General features: G+C 35.1%; 1 protein-coding gene across 1 annotated transcript; it reads right to left on the minus strand.

The window, feature by feature from the left end:
* Positions 1–13,438: 13,438 nt before the first annotated feature.
* LOC129950322 (kelch-like protein 1) lies at positions 13,439–15,528 on the minus strand. Its single transcript, XM_056062216.1, has 2 exons — positions 15,272–15,528; positions 13,439–15,208 (listed from the first exon to the last, which is right to left on the minus strand). The coding sequence occupies exon 2, from the start codon at positions 15,199–15,201 to the stop codon at positions 13,489–13,491; it is 1,713 nt and encodes a 570-aa protein (XP_055918191.1). The 5' UTR covers positions 15,202–15,208; positions 15,272–15,528; the 3' UTR covers positions 13,439–13,488.
* Between the last annotated feature and the right edge of the window lie 3,198 nt (positions 15,529–18,726).

Here is an 18,726-nt window from a genome sequence, read left to right on the forward strand (position 1 = left end):
AAGCTATTTGGTTTACTGATCTTCGTATACCTAATGAATGAGCTACAAGGTATGCTCCTGGTAGATACTTAGTGAGAAGTTATATCTTCTAGAGTTGTAACTGGGCTCTGACAGGATTTAAGAATTATAATTGGTTTCGAGGTTGTTCCAAAAAGAATTGAATCATTCATTCACATCCAAGGAAGAAAATGATGATTCTTTTTATTGTTATAAATACTATATTGTTATATAAATCTCAAAGAAAAAAGGATCAAAGGATATAAATTAGGTTCAAGACACTTCAAATTGTGCTGCAAAACCAAGTCAAGTATTTCCCGATTCAAATAGATAAAAAGCCACACAACACTTGAAAATTCCTTTGAAATATAAGTGAGGAAAATATTGTGCCAAAATACATAATTGTGCGTATGCACTTCAAAAATCCTCCCAAGGCTCTAAACAGAAAATAAAAATGTATACAGACATGCATAGTCTTACGGTGTCCTTAGGAGTATATAATGTCTGTCTAATGTGTCATGGGATTTTATTTAACTCCTTAAGCAACAGAACATAGAACCTCCTGGAAGAGTATCAACAAATCCTGCAACCAACGCACTATGGTATCAATTTATACATACACACATGTGTATATTGATCAAACAATGTCCTTACAATTAAAATCCTCTAAGGATTTGACAATAATTTCGAAATTAAACTTTTATCCCCCATAACTCAATCAAAAACAAAAACAAAAACCCAAGCACACACAATCTCATAATGTTAAAAAGAATTAGAAGGAAAATTAAAAATGGAAAAAGGAAAAAGGACAATTACATTGTTTGTGATTGCTTTCAAAATATTATCTCATCATAGTCCTTATACTAATGGTGGGTTGTACTACAAGGACGACGACAACAATGGTGCTGAGGACGAATAGAACGACATCGACACGCATTTCCATGGCCATCGCCATCCACGACAGAATGAATCAATTCTATCGAAAAAAGGACATCCAAATAACATCATCCCTTCATCATAAATATTTTTTTTTTACCCACAAAAACAATAGAAAATATGGAACAAACAAATCCAGGATAACACCAGCACCATCCAGAACCATCATTTCACCACATCTATGTACAAACAAGTACCTAACATACAATTTCTACTCATAGATCTGGATGCTAGATGGAAAGGACATTACAGTGATTTTATATTCAGTAACACGTTTCAATTCCACTTAAAAGATTATTATTTGTTGTATTACTTTAGGGGCATCCTCGCCGCCACCGTCATTCCTCGACGACGCCCGCCTGGTTTAACATAGCACAAGCATATGTAGATATAGGTAGGTACAAGAATTAATGCACAAATACCTCCATACATACATATAACAAAATCCTTCCATATAAAATATCTCCTTAGAACTCAAATCACACTCTTGAAGGATTCATAATACAACTACAAGGACTTAGTGTGAGATATTAAAAGAAGATTTTTAATAAGGAAAATCTAGAAATTGTTTGCTTGGGCTTTAAGTTAGTTGATGTGTGATGATGCGATGTGGGGATGGAACTTTTGTTGGTCTTATACATACCTAAACTCGTAGTAAGGGTATTGTAAGGAAGAGCTCAGGGTTCGGGGGTTGCTGTATTCCCTTAGAACAAAAGGATATATGCCTTTTTCAACATACACATGCGATGTATAAGAACTTTTCTTTAAGGGGTTTTGCAATAGAGCACGTGTTATAATTGCACTTGGATTAAAGTTGCCTGACTATAAGGTATCTAAGGTAGGTAGTTAAGGTATAACAGGTTAGGTACCAACAAAATTGATATTGTATACACAGTGTTTTTCAATAAGAGAGGGTAGATGTTGTGTATAGATGTCGTGGCGTTTGTTGTGCGTCCTGCTGGACCCACATGTCGTCTAGGTCCATATGGTTCAATTTGGGCCATAAGAAATTACTTATCATCGTTATGTAGCGCTAGCTGTTGACTGTGACGTTGTTTTCAAAAAAGTACGGACCAATTCCGACGCCGCCGGCCGGCCCAAAGTTCACACACAAACTGTAATTTTTTGAGGATGCGTTATTACCTGGTGATCCTCGTTTGGTTAATACTGCCATTCCAAAAAAACCCAGGAAGCGAACAAACGGCGTTGTCTATGGGCATGAACTTTGAGCTCCAGGGTCAGTTTGATACGGGTGTGGGCCCAAGTCCCGACACAAAATTTGCCAAGTTGAAGTCTGCGAGAGGCCGAGTTCTTGTGCATGGCAAGGAACAGACTGCGTCGGGTTGAGTGGGTAAATCTTGCGTTCCTTGAACGTACTGGTGTTGGCTGATTATTACTGAACCGGTCGTCTCAAGGACTGTGAAGGGAAACCACGCCTACCGTAAAATGGGCGCAATTCGCGCAACTTTTGCGCTAACGAACACTCATTTTGATAATAAAGTTTTATCATTTGAACATGCTGTTCAACTGAATAACAAACAAAAGATTTGACAGATGTCACCAAAACAAAATGGCCGCCACGGGTCGCGAAAATCTACCTGCGCCAATTTAAAACATGAATAAGTTTATTTCCTGATAATTAATAAAATTTACGAACTGAAACCTGGCTTAGTAATGAAAATAACTTCTCTATAAATAATTATGCATACTATAGAATAGACTACTAGACTTAGTATCTTTTCTGTGTATTTCCCAGGTAGGGCAGAAAGGGCAGCAATATGAGAAGAAAACTTTGTTTAGAATAAAATAATAATGGCAGTGTTCCACCCTCTTTTGACCGGCCCATCCTATCGTTTATCCTGGATGGCGGTGATGTCAGTTTTATAGCAGTCTAGGGCCTCAACTAATTCTTTGACTTCACGTGGTCTATTGAGAGGGACCTAGCGTTCCACGTGCATATCCAAAGGTCGTTGTCCTTAATTCGTTTGCGTGGTTTGTCAACTGGGTTTTTTTAAGTGGTCAGAAAGTCACACTGACGCACGACCTTCAACCTGATTCAACCTTGATTCAACTCCAAGGGCGAGAGCCGGCATAACCGCTTCTTGCAGAACTGGGCTATATATGTCGCAGTAGCCCTATAATGTGTTCACTAGTTCAACCGCCACAGTTGAATCTATCTTTGGAATTCCTCCGCTGCCGTCTGAATGAAAGCAGAGGTGCCTTAGTGGAAACACCTATCTCCCCCTCTCTCGTTTGCTACTCCCAACACCTTTCCACTGCGGTTGGAACCCAAGTCCAGTTGAGGGGAGTGGAGAGCAGGAGTTGATAGACAGAAATTCATTTTGAGAAAACCATGTGGATGATTGTGTCCTCTTAAATGCACATGTCTACGATTTGAACATTTTGCATAAGGACTTGTATTTACACGCTTACAAGCCTCTTAATCATTTCAAGTGCCGTCAATGGTCAGAATGCTGAAAAGAAATGGCAACAGTGAAGTTGATTAATTTACAGTTCTTCGATTGATGTACGGTTTCGTATGCATAAAAGGTGAGTGAAATAGAAGATGCAACTACAAGCTGTACGGGCTGTACAAAAAAGTAGTCTTAGCCAGAAAGGTAAAAAACCAACGACTAAGGCGGCTGGGTCACGTAGACGGCATGGAAACCAATGCTCCGACTCGGAAAGTCTTCGAATCTACACCCACAGGAGAGCGCAGTAGAGGAAGACAGCGAATCAGGTGGCGCGAGTTATGAATCTTCATAAATATATATATATACAATATCAATGTAATCATAACCTTTACTTAATGTTCATTATAAATAATATTACATTTCATTTAAATTTGATTGTCAGCACATAGTTGCTTTATTTTGAATTTGTAAACTAAAACCATTTAAATTCAGGTGTGAGAAGCCTTCTGCATTTCCGTTCTCACACCAAATAATAAATATGTATCTATAGTTTGTTCTCATTGTGAAGGTTATGAATTAAAAATCTTGTGCATTTGATTTTTGGACGTCGACAAATAAAGTTGTTTATTTTTTTAAAAAAAACTTTCGTTGTTAACTTAATTGGCGCAGTCGTGCGGATTTCTTTTTTTCACAAAAAAAAACACAACGGTTTATTGTGTAAAACAATACAGTTAATCGTGTTGAATAAAATAGAAAAACACAACGGTTTATTGTGTAGAATCAAAAACACTACTGTTAATAATGAATAATAAAATACGAAAATCACAACGGTTTATTGTGTAAAATCAAAAAAAAAAAAATAAAAAAAAAAACAGTACTGTTAATAGTGAATAATAAAATAAGAAAATCACAACGGTTTATTGTGGATACTAAAAACAAAAAAGACACCGGTTAACTGTGAATACTGTGAAAAAGACACAAAGAACTTACGCAACAACAGAAGTACAACACCTTCATCAAACCAGGAACCTGCTACAGCAAAGAAGAACTTTACCAGACCGAAATTCAGGATAGGAAACAATGTTCTACTGGATTGTTTTAATGTGAGTTCTGTATTGATGAATATTGTTCATTTCCTTAATCAAATTGCCTTTCTAATTAGATATAAATAATAAAATAAATTAATTTAAGCCTAGAAAAAAAAAATATATTATAAAGTTGGTTCTAAATAATTCTAAATAATAATTAAGAAAAAAAAAGTAGTAATATTAATAATAATATATATATTTTTTAACATATGCCTAAAGATAAACAAAGTCGTGTATCTAATACAGCTCCCTACGAATCCAAAATAATTTTGGAAGAAAATCATATTAGCACAGAAACTGAAAACCTTCCAAATCTTTCTGCTAGTAACTCAACAATGTCTAACCCAACGATCCCAACAATCCCAACGGCTCCAGACGTAAACGCTATATTTCAAAGTCTCCGTATTCCGGACGCTATAAAAGACCTACCACTCTATGATGGTAACCCGAGGTCATTGTATGACTTCATTAAAAACGTAGAGGAAATATTAGTTTTATTAACACAAATAGATGGTACACCGTATGCGAATGTTATTTTACGAGCTGTCCGAAACAAAATTGTGGGAGATGCCAATGAAGTACTAAACATGTATGGCACCCCAACAAACTGGGATACTATAAAAGCTAATCTCATTCTACACTACGCAGACAAGAGAAATGAAACATCTCTGATAAGAGACCTTCACGGTCTTAGACAAACAACAGAAACTATTGAACAATTTTACGCGAAAGTAATAGAATTACTGTCCACAATAGTAAACCATGTTCAAATTCATGAAAAATTACCATCAGTTGTTACAGCCAAAAAATCTCTCTTTACGGATATGTGTCTAAATACCTTCCTAATCGGATTGAAAGAACCATTAGGTTCAACAATTCGTGCAATGAAGCCCAAAACGCTTACAGAAGCCTTTAATTATTGTGTTCAAGAACAAAATATGTTTTATATGAAATATTCCACAACTCAAAACAAATTTCCTTCTCAAAATATGAACAACCAAAATGTTTCTCTGATTAAACCTTCACCGAGTTCTAATTTGTTATTTTCCAGACCTAATAAATCAATCCAACCTAATTTTAATAATTCTTCCCCACAACATCTTTTTAAAAACCTTCAATACAACCAATTACCACAATATAGACCAATTCAACAGAGTGCTCCAAGATTACAATATCCAGCGCAACAACAATTTAATAATAGATTTTCTGTTCCATCAAATAATATGCTTACTTCCAAACCATTTAACCAATTGCACTATAATTCTACTCCTAGACCAAACTTCAATTTCAATAAGCCACAAATTAATTCTACACCAATGGAAGTTGCAAGCGGCCAAGCTAGAACGCTTCCAACTCCCGTACAAAATCATCCCTATCAAAGAAATTTTTCTCAGCCAGTACCTAGATATTCAATAAAAGAAGTACATAACATTGATTATGACCCAGAAACAAATAATGACTACGATTATTATCAAAATTCCAATGACTCTACTAATTATGAACCAAATTTAGATTATTATGTTGAACAATATGAAGATAATATTAGTTATCAATACGACATATCAAATCAGGAAATTAAGTCAGAAAACAAAAATGAAATTGATGATTCAAATTTTCACATAAAAGCCTCGGAAAACAATACGGTTTCTTAGAATTAAATAATCATGGAAATAACCAATTACCATATATTAATATAGCTTCACCCTACGGTAAACATTTAAAATTCTTAATAGACACCGGTGCTTGTGCAAATTTTATTAACCCAGAATATACAAACCCTCAATATCATGAAAACATAGAAGACGTTACTATCAAGACAGTTTTAAATACCCATACACTAAACAAAAAAATTACCTTTGATGCATTCCCTGAATTCAATTGCAAAGAACCTATAACATTTCTCCTTTTTAAGTTTCATAACTATTTTGATGGATTGATAGGTTTAGAAACTCTCAAAAAACTTAATGCAACTATTGACTTACCTAATAAAAAACTTAAAACTGAATACGCAATTCTGCCCTTGTTATTCAAACCAAACTTAATGTCTAAAATATACAATATTCCAGCAAATTGTAGAATGATAGCAAAACTACCTGTAGATTACAAAGATGGTGATATATACATAAAACCGACTAAAATTAATAATTATTTAGAAATACCTGAAGGCATCTACCAGTCAAAAAACTGGTATAGTGATATTGAAGTACATAATATTTCAAACACTGAACAAAAGTTTTTTTTGGAACAACCTATTACAGTAGAAAATTTTCAACAGTTCATAGAAATAAACAATGTCAATATTTGCCCTTTTAACGAACAAATTCAAAATATATCATCCGAAATTGATATTACCAAACTAATTCGATCAGAACATCTCAATACTGAAGAACAAAAATCAATTTTTAAATTGTGTAGGAAATATGATGATGTTTTCTTTCTTGAAGGTGAAAAATTGTCCTTCTCAAATACAATTAAACATCGTATTCAAACATCAGACAATATACCGATTTATACAAGATCGTACCGGTATCCAGAAGTGCACAAACAGGAGATAAAATCACAAATCGAAAAACTTTTAAAGCAAGGAATAATAAGACCTAGCTTTTCTCCTTGGAGTAGTCCTATTTGGATTGTTCCAAAGAAACGTGATGCCTCTGGCATACAGAAATGGCGGCTTGTAGTAGACTACCGTAAACTAAACGATAAAACTATAGGCGATCGTTACCCTCTACCGAACATAACAGAAATATTAGATAAACTTGGAAAATCTATGTACTTTTCCACACTTGATCTTGCATCTGGGTTTCACCAGATTGAAGTAGATCCTAGGGATATAGAAAAGACCGCTTTTACTGTTGATCATGGACATTACGAGTATATTCGAATGCCCTTCGGGCTCAAAAATGCCCCATCAACATTTCAAAGAATAATGGATAATATTCTGCGTGAATTAATAGGTAAAGTATGTCTTGTGTATATGGACGATATAATCGTTTATTCAACGTCCTTACAAGAACATATGGAAAACTTAGAAATGGTTTTTTCAAAATTACGATCGGCTAACCTTAAAATTCAATTGGATAAATCAGAATTCCTACGCAAAGAAGTAGAATTTCTTGGTCACTTAGTGACATCTGAAGGTGTGAAACCGAATCCTAATAAGATCCATGCAATTAAAAATTATCCAATCCCATCAACTCAAACTGAAATTAAATCCTTTTTGGGGTTGCTTGGATACTACCGAAAATTTATAAAAGATTTTGCAAATCTTACAAAGCCTTTAACAGAATGCTTAAAAAAGGGAAATAAGATAGTTCTTAACGAACGATATATAAAATGTTTCAATCATTGCAAGGACATTCTAAGTAATGATCCTTTATTACAATATCCCGACTTTACTAAAGAATTTAATTTAACAACTGACGCTAGTAATGTCGCCATAGGAGGAGTACTTAGTCAAGGCCCAATAGGATCTGATAGACCAGTTTGCTACGCTTCAAGAACACTCACGAGTTCGGAACAAAATTACAGTACAATCGAAAAAGAGCTTCTAGCTATTGTCTGGTCGACAAAATATTTCCGACCCTATTTATTTGGTCGTAAATTTAAAATCATAACGGACCATAAGCCTCTTAATTGGTTGTTTTCCCTTAAAGAACCCAATTCAAAACTTGTAAGATGGCGTTTGAAATTAGAGGAATTCGACTATGAGATTATGTATAAAAAAGGTAAAGCAAACACAAATGCTGATGCCTTAAGTCGGATAGAAATTCATTTTAACGAATCTAATGGCTCGAACTCTATTTTACAAGCCTCAAATGTATCTGTTCAAAATAATGCAAGTTTATCAGAAAATAATTCTAATATATCAACTGTTCATTCTGCTTCTGAAAATCTAAACGATGGTATATACATCTCTGAAAGACCACTTAATGAGTTTACTGAACAATTAGTTTTGAACAAAACTAACTATGTAGTGAAACCAAACATGGTTTATAATGTTCTTTTTGAGACCAAACATAGACGCATTTTTAGACAACCTGACCTAGACAAAGAATCTGTTATAATTTCAATCTTAAAAGAATATCTCAACCCTAAAAGACTAACAGCTGTTTATACTGACAATGATACATTCAGACTAGTGCAGCATGTATTTTCAAAATATTTTGCAAGTAATAAAATATTTAAACTTATTAGGTGTACAGAAAAATTAAACGATGTTACAAATTCCGACCAACAAGATGAAATCATAAATAAATACCATGAAGATAGTAATCATCGTGGCATCAATGAAACTTTTAACCATCTCCGAAGAACTTATTACTTTCCCAAAATGAAAGAAAAAATAACCAAAACAATTAATAATTGCGAAAAGTGTAAACTTCTTAAATACGACAGACATCCACCGAAAATTCAATACGAACATTCAGAAATACCTAATAAACCCATGGATATTTTACATATTGATGTTTACAGCATTCATAACGTACAAATTTTAACCATTTTAGACAAATTTTCGAAATTTGCTTCTGCTTTTATTCTTACTGCACGTGACAGTATGTGTATATCCAGTTCATTAAGACAGTTCTTTTCGCAACACGGTACACCAAAGAAAATAGTGTGTGACTCAGCTGCTGAATTTAAATCTAATCTATTCAAAGATTTCTGCACACAATACGATATAAACTTACACATAACGACACCTCAAAATTCTACTGGTAACTCACCGGTCGAACGTTTCCATTCAACTTTGACCGAAATATATCGAATTATTTACGATAAAAACAACAAACAGATTCCGACTGACATATTAAATGAAGCACTAATAACCTACAACAACTGCATACATACTGTGACAAACCTAACACCATTTGAACTAATGACGGGAAGGACACATAAATTCAAGCAATTAACACGTGATGATTCGGAACATGATTATATTAACAAACTAAAAACTTATCAAGACCAATTGTATAGAGATATTAAAAACAAAATCCAAACCCACAATAAATTAAACATAGATAAAATTAATAAAAATAGGGAAACTCCACCTTTATTCCATAAGGATGATATAATCTTCGAACGGAATAACAGAAGGAATAAAATGGCTCCCAGAGCGAAAAAACTTACAGTAATCAAAGACAATAAAATAACAGTACTAACCAAAAACAATAGAAAAGCTCACAAAAATAAATTACTAAAAAAACGAAAATTTCAGGGTAACCCAAGCCATGAGTCAACGCATGGACATACAAGATCTATCCAAGAGTCAAGGCATACTTCCCATGAAATTAGGTCCGAGTCGAGTGATTGAATCTAACATAAAAATCATCCATATCGTAAATTTAACCGCCTATGAAGAAAATATTAACAACATTAAGAAATCTGTAGAGTTCATTAATAAAAATACAAACCTAGGATTAATGAAAGATGTCACTAATCTCAAATTTAAAGAACTACAAACAAAATTGTTGTCTTTACTTCCCCGATACCGGAAAAGGAGAGGATTAATCAACGGACTAGGTTCCTTGATCAAAACAATTACAGGCAACATGGACAATAATGACGCAGAACAAATAAATAAAGACATACAAAATTTAAAACTCAACGAACATGACATGAATAAAGAATTAAACAGACAAGTACAAATCAATGACAAAATGATCCAAAGATTTGCAAACATAACCAATCACATTAATGCACAGCAAAAAGATTTAGAAGAGTATTTGAACAAGTATCAATTAGTAATCTCTCAAAAAATTCGAACCGATGAAGACAAATTTCAATACATGCAATATATATATCAGATTAATTATAATATTGAAATTCTTACAAGCCATTTGCAAGAAATAATTGAATCAATTAATTTGGCTAAAGTTAATATAATATCCAAACAAATTTTGAATCCTGGTGAGCTTGATCTGATACATGAACATATGAATTTACAAAATATTAAAATTTCTTCTGACGAACAACTTTATGAGTTTTTATCTCTACAAGCTTATTATAATAATACAAACATAATTTTCAGTATAAAACTACCTATCCTTCTCCCACAACCTTTCAACCTATACCATTTGATAAAACTCCCTATAAACGAAACTCTCAATATAAATTTAAATCAATCCTATGTAATTATGAATGAACATTTCATCCAATACATGAGCAAACCTTGTACATCCATTGAACATACGTTTTACTGCCCAAAAGAAGAGCTAAAGAACTTGACCTCTGAAAAATGCATACCAAAAATCATTCAAAACAAGGAAGCAACCTGTGACGTCATCGAAACCACCATCAACAGTAGTATCACCCAACCAGAAGAAGGATTCATACTATTAATTAATTCCCCGACCACGAAGATGACTTCAACATGTGGAATCGATGACAAATTTATCTCCGGAACCCTGCTTTTACATTATGAAGAATGTGAAATAAAAATTAACAATATTATCTACAAAAACAAATTAACTATGTTTTGGGATCAAATTAAAATTATTCCATCAATTTTTATAAAAATTAATAACTCTCTTCATTTAGACAAATTTAATAGCAGTACATTGGAAGCAACCAAAATAACCAACACCGAAGTTATCACTTTGACCAAAGATATGCCAGACCACCGACCAGAGTTTTTGATTTACATCATCATCATCTTTATCTTAACTGCAACCATACTATACCTTAAACGTCATAGAAACAATAATCCTGAAGAGGAAGCAATGGACCAAGAAGCTCCGAACGATAATGTTACATTATCATGGCCGTCACTTCATACTTAGGCGGGAGGAGTTATGAATCTTCATAAATATATATATATACAATATCAATGTAATCATAACCTTTACTTAATGTTCATTGTAAATAATATTACATTTCATTTAAATTTGATTGTCAGCACATAGTTGCTTTATTTTGAATTTGTAAACTAAAACCATTTAAATTCAGGTGTGAGAAGCCTTCTGCATTTCCGTTCTCACACCAAATAATAAATATGTATCTATAGTTTGTTCTCATTGTGAAGGTTATGAATTAAAAATCTTGTGCATTTGATTTTTGGACGTCAACAAATAAAGTTGTTTATTTTTTTTAAAAACTTTCGTTGTCTGTTAACTTAATTCGCGCATGCCCCAACAGAGGAGAAAGATGAAGACACCAAAGACATATTCTTCGAGCTCTTAGACAAGACATATGAGCAGTGTCCTAGCTATGACATTAAAATTGTCTTAGAAGATTTTAATGCCAAGCTAGGAAGAGAAGACATTTTTGGTGGCATAATCGGGAGATACAGCCTGCACGGCACCACCTCTGACAACGGATTCTGGCTTGTTGATTTCGCTGCGTGATTAGACGTTCTGGTAGGTTGTACGCAGTTCACGCATCTTAATATCCACAAGGGGACATGGAAATCTCCTGATCAATCAACCGTCAACCAGACTGACCACTACTCCACTATACAAGATATCCGAACTTTCCGAGGGACCAACATTGACTCGGACCACTACCTCGTTGTAGCCAAGGTACGTCTACGGATATCCCGATCCAAGCCAAAAAAAAGGAAGTACTGTGAGAAGGTAGCCGGCTACGATCGCAAGAGACTGCCGTGTCCTTTTCCGATCGATTCTCTAATAACCTCTTTAGGAGTCCTATGCTGCCTGCATTAAGCATTGAAAACCAGTGGCGACGAATGTCGGCAAGCACACGGAGCGAAACAAGAGGCATACAAAACGGCGCTGCACAAAAGGACTATGAGGTTCGTAAATTTTACCAAAAGGTAAAAAAAACCTCCCAAGGGTACCAGCCACTAACTGAAGCCTGTAAAGACGATCAAGGGAACATCGTAGTAGAACCACAGTCGATGCTGAGAATATGGAAAGATCACTTCTCCAAATTATATAACGGCGATGACGAACCGAATTCCGCTGTAAGGGAGATAGAACCACTGAACCTCAGTGACGCAGATCAACAATCCCGCCTACCCGACCTTGACGAAGTGAAGATATATATCAATATCTAAACTTAAGCCAAACAAAGCGGAATCGCTGCCGAACTATTCAAAGCAGCAGGCGATGACTTTGTGGAGAGCATGCACCAACTTATCTGCAAAATATGGTCCGAAGAAAGCATGCCCGATGAGTGAAATCTCAGCATAGTTTGCCCGATACATAAGAAAGGAGACCCTCTAAACTGCGCCAACTACAGAGGCATCCTCTCTGCCGTATTATATGAACGTCTGAAGCCATTCGTCAACAACCTGATTGGTCCTTATCAGTGTGGCTTCAGACCAGGAAAGTCCACTATCGACCAAATATTCACACCACGGCGGATCTTGGAAAAAACCAAGGAGCTTCAAATCGATACCCACGCCAGCTTAAGTAATTATGCATAATGTTCATCAACGACGAGCGTGAGAGGTGCAATTTTTGGGCACGAAGACGAGTTGAGGCTACAATTTCGCAAAGAGCAGCAATATTTTCTGTAGTACGAGCTGAACATAAGTACACAAATTTTTGCACGATTTTTCCATCTGCATAACTTAGACCTACATACGTCTTCAAAAGCGGCCATTTCTGATTTTCATCTGACGTTTATGAACAGCAGGTAAAATCCGCACAACAAGTCACTGAGCCCTAGTTCTCAACAAACCGTTGAGCTGCCTAATAGATTTTTTACCTAAGCAAGTCTGCACACGTGTTTTAGAATCAGTGCGTTCAGTAATGTAGATATTTAAGTATGTCCATTATTTTTTCTTAAATAATTAAAACAAAAAATAGAATGATGGATCCAATTGGAAGTGGTTCTTCATAATGCTATATTATGTTATGGCCTCACCAGCTATTTCCCATCCAATTGAACTCTTTTGTATTATTATCTAATTTTTTTAAATTAACTTATGAACTTGTATCATACCTTTAGTTTTTAGGTTAATTAAACGAACTTAATTTAGTTCAAATGCATTTATTTAAAAAAAATTATATATACTAATAGACATTTTTCTTTAAAAAAAAAAAAAAAAAAACAGAAAAATACAAGAAGAATTAATCTCGCTTACTTTAACTTGATAAATGTTCAAATTTGTATGGAAATAAATAAACAGTTTTGCGAGAAAATAACTCTCCCATATCTGAGATTATTTTTGAATCAAGATTATATTCCAAAACGTGGTAATTCTGTTGAAGAAATAAAATTTTATTTTCAAAAAATGTAAACGTTCCAATGTTCGAAGGGGACAATTCGATGGAAGCTACTTCTTGCCAGGTATGGTTACCATTGGATAAATTGCAGCATTTGATTTTAACAAAATTGTAGACACAATACACAACATCGCCCACAAAAAAGCCTCGGAAATCTTCAAGGTTATCAATTATGGGCAGTTTTGTCGAAGTCCAGAGTTTAGAAGAAACATCATAGCACTGCAAACAACCGTAATGTAAATCAAAAATGTATAAATTGCCATTATGACTAACTATTCGGTTTCGTTTTTCAGGTTTATAAGGCGGCTGTAAGTAACTCCATTGACGTGTTGAAAAGTTGTAAATCTCCATTGAATCAATGAAAATTCTGCAATTAGAATCTTGGAAACCACCAAAGGCACATAAATATCCATTTAAATTTGCCAACTGACTCTGGTTTCTGGGGATTTGCATGGGAGGCAAAACAGTAAATTCAAACGTTTGTAAGTCCAAGCACTCAAAGCCATTTGTTACTTCTCCCGATTTAGTGGTCCCTCCAACTGTGAATAGTTTTCTGTCAATCACAATTTTGGAACTATAAAACCAATGTGACTTTGTCGAAATAGGACGTGATCTTTTCATAACAGTATTATTTAAACTGTAAATTTCAGCTTCATTACTATAATTTATATGAATGGCTGCAATTCCATTGTTTTCATCTTTGTTTGGCATTGGCTTAGATACTAACTGAAAGTTTTGTTGTTCACTTGTTCTAGATTCTGGCCACAAATGATATTGAAGCCACCCGTGAACCAATTCGCAGTGTTCAACAGTTTTGCCAACTGATTTTATATTTTGAATGATAAACTTTGGTGTAAGAAATTGATAGCGAACCAATGAAAGCAACTCCAGTAAAAGATTCTCACGTTCAACCATTCGATATTCGATCCAAGTCAACAAACCCAAAAATACTTGTTCCTCTAAGTGTCCACGAGGATTGTCGTTGAATAATACATCCTTCAATTCGTCTTTGTCTAGATCCATGAACTCTGAATTCTTAATAACTTCATTTAACGTTTTATAAATGATATTCAAAGATTTAACTTGAAGTTCAGATAAGGAAAGGTTTTTGGCCGAACGACGCCAATGTAAGCAATTGTTGCTATTCATATTTTTTTCAACGAAATCACAACATCCTTTGATTAAATTTTCAATTTTTAAAAAAACCGCAGCTCGCAAAATTGTCTCAATATTTTCCAGATTTAGTTGAATCGATCCCGAATACATGTAATCAAGTATTGTTTTAAGGATTGATGGCTCGATGTCTTTCAAGTGTAATTCGTTCGTTTGTGTTGAATTGAAAATCTCACAAAAATACTCACTCAATGCGCACAAGACGACTTTGTGAGCTGAAATCTTGATCGCAGAATCGTTGCTGTTGCTGCCGTTGCCAACACCAGCAATGAGAACAATATCGAACAAGTTCTTTTGATTGTATAAATTTTGCAATTTTTGGTAAATATTTGCTGCATGTTGATCGCATTCGAAAACGGTGTTCTCATTCGGAGATGAAGAAGAATTTTGTGTCGTCATTTTAGACCTAAAATATAAACAATCCTTTTGCTATTGATCTGAACTCAGACAAAATAAATGCAAAACTTACTTTAAATTTATCAATAATAGGTATTTGATTTTTATAAATGTTGTAGATACATATGTACATATGTAGGAAAATCTAGGAATTAATTGTTAACAAACAAATTTCAATAGTTTGGCAAGACTTTTAAAAAACAATAGCCAAATGTAACTTGATTGCAAAACGATAATTAAACAAAAATACCAAACACTAAACTCAAACTCACAGTCACAATTAAATTGAATGATTGATGCCGAAGCTTCTTTAATACCGTAACGATAACGAGTACGAGACCGAATGCGGGAAAAAATGCAGATGTCATCGAAAATAACTGTAAACAATTTGCTTGTTGTTGTTTTTTCGGAATTAGATAATTATTCTGCGTCAGTCAGGGCTGTCGTAAAAGAAAAAATCTTCAAGTGCAATTTGTTACTACCTACAATGATGTGAATATGATATGAGAAACGGATTATATTTCACTTTATTAAAGGTAGCATACGTATACAATGCATATAAGAAATAGAATACTTGTCATTTGTGTTTTTTTTTTTCTTTAGCTAAGCCTAAGCCTAATTGATAATCGAAATCACTAGCTACACATACATATGTTTATACACTAGATGATTTGTATATAAAACCTATAGTAATCTTATGGGACATGCATTTTTAGTTCATTGATGGTTGATAGGCGGCGCTGGGGGTAATGAACAATTGTTGTGGAGACTAAAGGAGTTAAATCTAAAACAAAGTTGAGTAAAAGAGGTGGTTGTATTAATTTCACTCTCGTAAGAAATCAAGGGAGTAAAGGAGACAAAAAATAGTATAGTTGTTTACGGTTTGTGATATTTTTGGAGATATTGGGCAGGTGCAGACGACATCAGGCAAGTTTCTAGTAACTGATTGGCCAGCTGCCAAAAGTTGCCTGGAAATGACATTTCATCATGTTTTTTTCATTCAACTGAAAGCTGAACTTTATTACTTTTTGATTTATTTATTTTCGGCACAACTTAATCTGTATGAGGGTTCCTTGTGAATTTGGAAAATAAATAAGTATACAAAATATAAATGACTTTTTTTTTAATTTTTTTTTTTATAATAAACACACACTCAAGGGGATATTACTACCCTTATTATGCAGATGCACAGTGTGAGCACTAGGAAGAGGAGAGAGGGTTTAAAAGGAGATGTCGGTGCACATTGGTTTTGAATTCCTGAATATTGCAATGACTAGGAAAGACAGAGTGTGGTAAGGCATTCCACATTCGCGTAGTACGGCTAAAGAACGAATCTCTGTATTTGACAGTACGACCGAAGTTGGGCTCGAGGGTAAACTGATGAGCATTCCTAGAAGCGCGAGTATTACGATTGAACTGTTTAAGGGGAGGAATGCAACTGGCTATTTCACTAGAGCATAAGCCGTTAAAATAACGGTAAAAAAGGGTCAGACAAGAGACCTTACGACGATGTTCAAGCGAAGTAAATGAACTTATGATGATATTATCATTTATCAATTTAAATGCTCTACGTTCAATACTATCCAAGATTCTTAAGTAAGTTGCAGGAGCACCAGCCCAGAGATGGGAGTTATAGTCAAGCTTTGGACGTATGTAAGTCTTGTAGATAACAGCCAGATCAGAAGAGGTGAAATATTTCTTCCTACGCCTAGGGAAACCCACCTTGTGGCATTTTTGGCAACATCGCGTATGTGATCACTCCAAAAGAGGTGGTTGGTGATACACATACCGAGAATATCGAGGTGTTCAGTCTCGTTAATGCAAGTGCCATCCATGGATAATGGCAATGGGGTATATCTCGCTTTAACGATTGGGTTTTCGAAGCATGAAATTCCACGCGGTTTTTTAATCCCCATTGAACAATGCTGTTTAGGTCGGAATTTAATGAGCTTATCATATTTTGTCGTTGCAGTTTCACATCCGAACAAGAGGGATGTGAGTCTGAAAACGAATATGAAAAGCTAAGAGTACTATCGTCAGCGAAACAATGTATTGGATTAGATGTTGCAGACAGAAGATCATTAATAAAAATGAGAAAGAGTGTTGGAGATAAAACAGAGCCCTGGGGCACACCAGCTTTTATTTTATGGTTTTCAGACTTGAATCCATCCAATACTACTTGTATTGAACGATCCGAAAGGTAATTACTAATCCAATGAAGCAGAGATTCATGAAAACCGAATGCACGCATTTTCGATAAGAGAGCCTGATGCCAAACCCTATCAAATGCTTTTGAAATATCAAGTGCAATAATCTTAATTTCTCCAAAACGATGTAAAGATTTGCTCCACTGTTCGGTGAGATGAACCATGAGATCACCAGTGGACCTATTGCTACGAAAGCCGTATTGCCGGTCATTAAGAAGCTTTCGATTTTCAAGATATTTCTTGAGCTGATAATATTAATCTGCGTTTCCATGACCTTTCAAAGAAGGGACGTAAGTGCAATCGGTCGGTAATTAGACGGTGAGGAAGATTCGTCTTTTTTGGGAATAGGCTGGACAAATGCGGTTTTCCATCCGCTCGGAACGAGACCTGAGGAGTAGGACAGATGAAAAAGCTTAGGCAGTGGTTTTGCCAGCGATGAAGAACACCTCTTCAGAACAATAGCGGGGATACCATCCGGACCAGCAGATTTGTGTATGTTAAGATATTTTAGGACTCTCGCTACAGTACAAGTGCGAAAAAAGATTTGCCCCATAGAATCATTAACTCGCTCAAGTACAGGCGGAGTCATAACACTCACTGGCAGAGTTGAATTGGCGGCGAACTGCCTAGCAAAGAGATTTGCTTTCTCTAAAGAGCTAACAAATGGAGTGTCATTCACAACGAGCGTAGGAACCGAGGAAGAGGAAGAATTCCTCATATTTTTTACAAATGACCAAAAATTTTTACTGCCTTTGGGACATTGCAGTCTTTTTTGCCGTAATTTTTGGTCATGTAAAAATTTGGTCTGTCGAATATGGGCGTTGCAGGCCTTCCTGGCTTGCTTGAACTTACTCCGGTTTTCCTCAGTAGGATTGGCTTTAAAACAATGGAAACTTACCTTTTTAACCCTAATAACCTCTTTACAGCTCGCATCGAACCATGCGTTTTCCTTAGGTCTGATGCTTTTAACCCTATTCGGGATAAAATTTCTCATTCCCAGGAGAATCAAACTTGTGATCATATCAGCGCTGGCGTCAACGTCACTATCGAGGGAGCATAGTGACCAGTTAAAGATCCTGAAGTAATTATTGAGACCGTCCCAGTTGGTTTTCTCGTTTTGCCAAACGGTTCTCTTAGGAGCTCTTTCTTTAACTGGAGAGTTTTTACACGAGAAATTTGCTGATATGACACAATGGTCAGATGTGCCTAGAGGAGATAGGACACTAATAGTGTACTTACCAGGGTCAGAGGTAAGAAACAAGTCAAGAGTGTTTTCTGCTCGACCTACCACGTCCGATATTCGAGCGGGCTCGTTGACCAG

Source organism: Eupeodes corollae, chromosome 3, assembly GCF_945859685.1.
Source record: "Eupeodes corollae chromosome 3, idEupCoro1.1, whole genome shotgun sequence".
In the NCBI taxonomy this organism is placed as follows: Eukaryota; Metazoa; Arthropoda; class Insecta; order Diptera; family Syrphidae; genus Eupeodes; species Eupeodes corollae.